We start from the raw sequence: 7,646 nt of genomic DNA, 5'->3' as shown, positions 1-7,646 counted from the left end.
GATGACCTGGAAAGCTAAGCCCACCAATACCCAACCCGAGGCTGGGCTGACCACAGGGCGGAGCGGGTCTCCTGGGCTCCCCTGACTCTGCTGCCCGCCTCCCGGCCCCCTTCCCCACCAAGGCCTCGGCCTTGTGTCTCACTCATGTGTCTCCTCAGATCATCGGTTCCCCAGGGTTACACAAGAGCCCAGGCTTGGACCCCAGAAGGGTGCCCCCGCCCCAGCCTGGGGAAGAGCTGAACCTACTCTAATCCCACACCCATCAGAATCAAGTCCTAGTAAGTAACACCATCCGTCTGACCCCCATGCCATCGGAGGCCCTGGAGTCATTGCCTCCCTGCCTCTGAATCCTCTGTGGCTCTTCTGTCCACCCACGTCAGCCCTTCCTGTGTCACCAGTCACATGTCCATGATGTGCACAGCAGCCCACAGGACAGGCCAGAACGGGTGGGGCGCTGGGCCTGGCTGGGGGATGAGGGGCTCCAGGGGGCATGGGCAGGTCGCACTGAGGCCCAGGCGGCCCCTGCGCCTCTCCTCCAGCTCCTCCAGGTTCTGAGCTGGCGGGAGCTTCTCCTCTCCACCCTTGGCAGCTCTCAGGTCTGCTGCTCCAGTGTCTCCAGACTCCTGTGGAACCCGAAGGATAGGTGACTCCCATCATCCTCCCACCCGAGTGGACCCCTTTCTCTCTGGAGATTCTGTCGGTGCTGCCCCCCACTACCACGCCCATCCTGCAGGGAGCTCCCACCCCTGCCTTGTGACTCTGCCACCCAGAGGAAGATACCGAAGTCCCGCCCCCGCCGAGTCAGAGCATGTTGCTGAATGGGACCAGGACTTCCCCTCCCTGTTCCCTGTCCCTCAACCTAGGCACCTCTCCTGGCTCCACCCACGCATCACAGGACCATCCCTCCAAGTCTGGCAGTTTCCCATTAGCTCACCCATCCTGGGAGTGTCAGCAGCTCCTACAGCTCACCCGCCCAGCCTGCCGACTGCTGAGATGTGGGCACCAAATCTTGGTGGGTTCTCAGATACTCAGGATGCCACAGCCGAGATCCAGGCCATCGCTGACCAGGTAGGGCTGCTGCGGGCAGAAGGGGTCCCGGGACCACGGTGGTCAGCAGTCATCACCTCTGGGACAGAGGCACTGCACCCTAGCACATCCCATTCTCTCTTGAGAAGAGAGAGAGGGCAGAGGAGTTGGAGGGGAGGCAAGGTGACAGTTGGGGAAAAGCACACGGAGAGCAAAGGGCACAGCGTGGGGTGAGGTCATCATGAGTGAGTCAGGGGCCCAGGCCGCCGAGACTCAGGCTGTTATTTTAGCACTTTCGTGTAGGTTTGAAACGCTCTCCAGTGAAACATTTGGCAACTGAAAGTAGCTGGGTCAAGTAGGCAGAGCATGGATCAGACCCTGGGCAGCGGTCCAGCCCCTTTTCCAGGAAAACTCTTGCACCCGAGGGTCATGTGGGGTTGGGGCCTGTCCCCCCCTCCTCACAAGGGAGACAAGTTCAGGGTCTGGGGCGGGTATTCGAGTTCTGATGAGAAGAGGAAACCTAGGTCCCTTATCTTTATTGCCCACCGCCGCCCCCCTCCCCGCTCCACTGCTGCCTCCTACATCCCAGGGCATGCGCTCTGCTGCGTCCTGGATCCTACCTTTGGGATCATCTGACAGCAGTCGTGGAAGGGGTGAGTCAGTCTTGTGAGACCTTAGACACTGAGGGATCTGGGGGACAGCCAGTGAGAGCCAGGCAGAAGGGTGTTCCCTGTTCTCCCCCTCCATGGCCACTCAGCCCAGCCCTCCCTTCCTCTTCCTGGGCCTCCAGGCCTGAGAATCCCCGCTGGCCACATGAGCTTTGAGTGAGGGTAAGCCGCCTCGGGAGACAAGGGTTTCTGTCTTAGGGGCTGCACTTGGGGTCCATCCCTTGAGAGTCACCTGTCAGTGCACCGTTCTCACTGCCCTGGGAGCGAGGTGGCCACCTGTGTGCTGGGTGGGCTCTGTGAGGGGCAGGGGCACCATCTGGGGGCCTTTTGTACTGAAGTTTTCCTGAATAGATAAGGAGAAGTGAGGCCAGAGACAGACCTGTATCCACCACATCCAGCCATCCTTGCACAGAGCAGGGCTCTCCTGCTTCCACTCCTGAGACAGACAGAGAGATGATTTCATCCCAGGCCCCCGGGAGGGTTTGTGGGCATCACTCACCCCCAGGCTGGGTAAACGGTCTGAGGGTCAGTTCCATACAGCTCCGTGAAGAAGGGCTGCACAGCTGAGTGTTGAGACAAGGGTGGGCACTGGCCCAGGGGGACACACCCACACTGACCACCCTGAGAGCTGTGGCAGCCTCATGGAAGAGCAGGTGGCCCACCTTCTCACTACCTGACCCTCCCTCCTCCTGTCCTTTCCCCGACCCAATCACCAGAGTGCCCCTCCCTGCAGGCCCTTGCCAGGTGACTCACTGGCATGCATAATGGTGATGCCCTTGGCTCCCCAAGCAGCAGGCGCTTGGGCTTCACCAAGCTCCTCTGACACCCAGAACTGGTCTGGGGACTTCAGGGCAGTGAGCGCCTGTGGCTGCTGAGTACTCAGAAACCAGATTAGATCTTAAAGTCAAGACAAAGCAACCTGCTCTCCCTTCCTCCATAACAAAGCTCAGTTCCCTAAAGGCCAAGACCCTAGAAAACCTGACTGATCCAAGGGTATCATTAACATCTGACACCAAAGATCAGAAACAGCCTCTGCCCAAAGGCCCTGCATCCTAGTTCAGTTCAGTTCAGTTCAGTCCTAGGGAGACCGTCTAAAAAGGCAGCAAAGGACCACCCTGGTGGCCCAGGGGAGAAGAATCCACAGGCCAGTGCAGGGGACCTGGGATCCATCCCTGGTCCGGGATGATACCACATAGGGATAAGCAAGTAAGCCCAAGTGCCACAATTCTCGAGCCCGAGCTCTAGAGCCAGGAAGCCAAGACTACTGAAGCCCCCATGCCTAGAGCCTGTGCTCTCAACAGAAGCCCCCACTCTTTGAAACTGGAGAAAAAAAAAAAAGGAACTGGAGAAAGCTGGCATGCAGCCTCAAAGACCTAAGGCAGCCAAAAAAAAAAAAAAAAAGAATAAGTAACTAAAAGTTAACAATGGAAAACCCAGAGTTATGACACGTTTAAAAACTAAAAACTAAAAATAAATAAAAATTTAAAGTAGAAAAGTATTTTTTAAAAACTGTCTGCAGAAGAAACTGAGATTCTTAAGAGAACCCTGGAAAAGGAAATGACAACCCATTCCAGTATTCTTGCCTGGAGAATTCCATGAATAGAGGAGCCACGCAGGCTCCATGGGGTCGCAAGGAGTCGGACACCACTGAGTGATTAACATCGTCACTTTCACTTTTTTTTTTTCCCAAGAGAATTAAGGCACCTCTATAAGATCAAACCAGTCAATCCTAAAGGAAATCAACCCTGAATATTCACTGGAAGGACTGATAATGGAGCTGAAGCTCCAGTCCTTTGGCCACCTGCCAGGAAGAGCTGACTCATAGAAAAGACCCTGATGCTGGGAAAAATCGAGGGCAGGAGGAGAAGGCGTCAGCAGAGTGTGAGATCATTAGATAGCATCACTGACTCAATGGAGATGAATTTGAGCAAACTCTGGGAGACTGGAGAACAGAGGAGCCTGGCGTGCCACAATCCTTGGGGTCACAAAGAGTCAGACATGACTTAGCAATTGAACATTAACAACAGAAGATGGAAGACTGAATTTTTAATAAATATTTATTTATTTTACTTTGGCTGTGCCACGTAGTTACTTGCAGCAAGTAGCTCTTCTTTGCAGCGTGTAGGATACAGTTCACCAACCAGGAGTCGAACCCGGGCCCCTTGCATTGCTGTCACTGAGTCTTACCCACTAGACCACTGAGGAAGTCCCTGGAAAATTATCTTTAACGTTCAATTTAGTTTAATTCTTTAAAATATTTTAATTTTCACTTTTAAAAGAGTAACTGAAAAATGGTATGTATGTACTCTTTCAAAAGAACTAAGTAAAAAGAAAAACAGGGTGTGAACTTATACACATTGTCTTGATGGTGAAAATATAAAATTCCCATCCTTGAAAAAGAAAAGAGAAATGATACAGAGAACATTTTTCTGTCCTTTATCATCAGAGTCGACAGTTGAGTATGTCTGCTCAGCTGTAAAGGGCAGATGAGGTGTAGAAAGTGTGCAGTGCCCAGGCATGAGAGTTCAGGGGTGACATCTAATACAGGTGAGCTCACCTGTCTCTCCCTTCTCCCCTTCCGCAGGTGAAGTCCCAGCTGGAGGAGAAGGAGAACAAGAAGTTCCCAGTGTTCAAGGCTGTGAAATTCAGGAGCCAGGTGGTTGCCGGGATGAACTACTTGATCAAGGTGGGGTGTCAGCCTCTTGGGAGAGTCTGGCTTAAGTGGGAGCTCGCAGGTGCCCAGGGCAGGAGTGCTCAGCAGGATCCTGCGGCAGCCCTCAGCTTCAGGGGTTTGGTGGCTGTCCAAAATGAGCATGCGTGTGCAAGCATGTGTGTGTGCATGTGCGTGTGTGCACGTGTGTGCTGCGGCCTCCTTGGAGAAGAGGACCTAGCCTCTCGGGTGACCAAGGGCTCTGCTGGAATGAGTGTGGGGGAGGGGTGCTGGCTGGACACCTAGGGTGTCCCCTGCACTTGAAGGAGGAGGGTGAGAATGTCCTCAGCCCAGTCTCTGGGGACATGAAGGGACGCAGCCTCCAGGCATCCAGGACCCTCCTACCATCCAGCCAAGTCCAGTGGAGCAGGGGGACTTGGGGTCAGAGGCCCCGCCTGCCCCTCACTGGACTCTCCTTTCAGGTTCAAGTGGACGAGGATGACTTCGTGCACATCCGAGTGTTTGAAAGCCTCCCACACGAGAACAAGCCCGTGGCCTTGACCAGCTACCAGACCAACAAAAGCAGGCATGACGAGCTGACCTACTTCTAGGCCTGATTTTCAGAGTCCATCACCCACGTGGGTCTCTCCTCTGCAGACCTGTCTGAGACCAGACGCGGTGCCCCTCGGGGTGGGGTGGTATCTCTGTTTCCTGCTTTCACTGTGTTCATTTTTTTCTCTCAATCCATGATTTTAACTAAATTTCCTTCGAGGGGAGCTTGAGTTATCTTTAAATAAACATGTGTTTTCTGTTTTCACAAATTGTCTCTGTTGGGGTTTTTTTCTTCATCTGAAGCTATAATCACAGTAGAGAAGTGTCAGCAGGTGAGAGGTGTCCTGGGTGGAGCCCCCGCTGGGCCTCCTGCCGCCTGAGCCCCCTTCCCTGAGGAGCTGAGGAGGGGAGAGTGTGGCCCAGGTGCCAGTGGGCAGGTGGTACACCCAGGGTTCTGGGAACGTGTGCTCTAACCACAGCTCCACAGGCTGTCATGGTGACTCTGTGTCGTGTCTCCAGGTCTCAGAACCCCCCACCCCATCGTGTACAGTAAGAGGGGGTGAGAAAATCTGACCCTAGAGCATTAGTTCTAGATGGACTCATACATTCACGCATTTCTGCTCGGATAGAGATGCACAGATGTGTGCAGGGAGGCTGTGACCCGCAGGGCCCGCTGAGTGCCATGTCCTGCGAGTCCGGCCCCAACTACCCACTGACTGCCCGGGGTATGCGCTGGGTCTGTCTCAAGGCTTCCTGGTTTCAGCAGCCGGTTACTACCGTTAGTGAAGTCAATCCAGTGGTGTGTTTGCCGTGTGTGAGTGTTCGTGTGCAGTAGAATAGAAAAGCGCACCCTGCGTTGTAAGACTAAACGCTGGGGACAGTTCTGTGTGGCTCAGGGTCCAGGTGGACAGCCTGTTCCTGAGGGCAGAGTCTGCCCCCTTCCTGTCTCCACTTCGTCTCTGGGGCAGGTGGTGGTGTGTGTCAGGCCTGCTGCTGATGGATTGGAGGTGCAGGTCATGAGGGTTGAATGCAGAGCAGGTAAACAGTCCTTGGGGAGCAAACAGACCTGTGAGAGCAGGAGAAGGAGACTCAGTCAGGAGCTGTGTGTGTCCTGCCCTATCCTGAGCTCTAGGACAGAAAACTTGCATCTCCAGCTCTTGGTCTGGGAAAATAGAAGCCAGCGAGCATATTTACATTGACTTGAAGATCAGCTATGTTTCCACCTGGAAACTTCTAGTGAAGGGGGGCGGATGGGGGATGCTATGTAGGTGCCTGGACAGGGCCGACAGCCCACACCTCATAGCAGGGAGCACGGAGCACAGGGACGGAGGCAGGTGTGACCACTGGGTTCAGAGGGTCCCCCAGGTGTGTGCTGGGGGTGACAAGGTTTTGACACTAGAAGAGGTGGTGGTTGCAAACCATTGTGAATGCACTAAACACACTGAAGTGTACACTGTCAAATGGTAAACAGACTTTGCTGCCAGTCCACCGGCTCAGACTCCACACTTATACTGTAGGGACCACAGGTTTGATCCCTGGTCAGGAAACTAAGTTCCCACATGTCACGCAGGGCTGCCAAAACTAAGTCAGTTAAAATTTTTTTAGAAAGAGGGAAGCTACTTTAAAAAATAAATAAAATAAAAAGAATAAATACAATGGTAAAGTATATGTTGTGTGAGAAATAAAAGTGTATGTTGTGTGAATCACACCTCGGTAAGAAATTGACAAAAATGCCAACAGGACACCAGAGGCAGTCTGGGCAGGGTGGCAGAGGGTTTCAGGGACTGCTGGGGGGTGCTCTCTCATTGCCCCCAGACCCAGAGTCCCCACCAGCCATAGGTGCTGACCTAGTGGACACCCCTGCTCTCTGGGCCCCAGCACCTGCTTCAGGGACCCCCAGGGACACCTGGGCCCTGCCTAATCCAAGGATATCCTCTCCAGCCAGTCTCTCACTCAGCCCCAGCCCCTAACGGTCCCCCACCGGGAAGAGAATCTGCCCGGTCCCTCTCTGCACACGTGCAAAGGGCCCCTCCTTTGCACCCACCCTGAGTAGCCTCTGTTTCCCGGACCAGACTGAGGTTTGTGCACTGGGGAGACACAGATACAGTGGCCCTCCCCACCCCCACCAGCCGGCACCCCAGTCCTCAAGCTCTCCAGACAGGGAGGAGCCCCTCTGGGTGGGCAGGCACCTTCCCCTCGCCCCCCTTCCCCATCCTCTCTTAGCAGCCCTTGGGGGCTTCTTCCTCCCCTGTGCCCAGAATTTTGGGGCAATGCTTGGAGGTTCTGCCGCCCGGGTCCCCAGACTGCTGAGTGGCCGGCCCCTGTGTGATGTGGAGGCTGTGTCCCTGCTGGGGGTAGGTGGAGGGGAGCGTGGGACCGTCCAGGCTCAGCTCAGAGAGAGCAGCCCGCGGGCACAAGCTCTCTGAGTGCCCTGGGAACTCAGGGTCTCCGCTGACAGATGAGGTCCAGCAGGTGGGGCTTGTGCCCTGCAGACAGCTGTGGCCGTGGCCGTCTGTCTCATCCAGCTGGAGTGTCCAGGGGGCCCTAAGCGAGGGGCTCCAGGGCTTCAGAGCTTCCTGCTTCTTAACCGCCCCCACAGCACAACCTGGTCAGGAGTCCTGTCTGGGCACAGCCGTGATGGACTCTGCCGAGCTGAGTGTTTGTGTGCCAGACCCCCTACTGGCAGGGGCAAGAGTGGACAGCAGGGCAATCGGGACCCCTCTGTAAGGGAGCTTATGATGTTGTGGGTG

At 55.0% G+C, this 7,646-nt stretch overlaps 1 protein-coding gene across 1 annotated transcript; it reads left to right on the top strand.

Moving 5' to 3' along the window:
- Positions 1–878: 878 nt before the first annotated feature.
- On the top strand, positions 879–5,165 carry CSTB (cystatin B). The gene is made up of 3 exons (XM_005907578.3): positions 879–1,068; positions 4,279–4,380; positions 4,827–5,165. The coding sequence occupies exons 1-3, from the start codon at positions 994–996 to the stop codon at positions 4,953–4,955; spliced, it is 306 nt and encodes a 101-aa protein (XP_005907640.1). The 5' UTR covers positions 879–993; the 3' UTR covers positions 4,956–5,165.
- The last annotated feature ends 2,481 nt before the right edge of the window (positions 5,166–7,646 follow it).

Source organism: Bos mutus, chromosome 1 (genome assembly GCF_027580195.1).
Source record: "Bos mutus isolate GX-2022 chromosome 1, NWIPB_WYAK_1.1, whole genome shotgun sequence".
NCBI classification, from domain to species: Eukaryota; Metazoa; Chordata; class Mammalia; order Artiodactyla; family Bovidae; genus Bos; species Bos mutus.
The sequence above is the reverse complement of the archived record's forward strand: the minus strand, read 5'-3'. Positions and strand labels throughout refer to the sequence as shown.

Excerpts from the sequence above, each read along its gene's own strand:
- CSTB (XM_005907578.3), top strand. The coding sequence starts at position 994 with ATGTGGGCACCAAATCTTGGTGGGTTCTCAGATACTCAGGATGCCACA. Across the intron at positions 1,069-4,278 it reads TCCAGGCCATCGCTGACCAG|GTGAAGTCCCAGCTGGAGGA; the intron begins GTAGGGCTGCTG and ends CCCCTTCCGCAG. Across the intron at positions 4,381-4,826 it reads GGATGAACTACTTGATCAAG|GTTCAAGTGGACGAGGATGA; the intron begins GTGGGGTGTCAG and ends CTCTCCTTTCAG.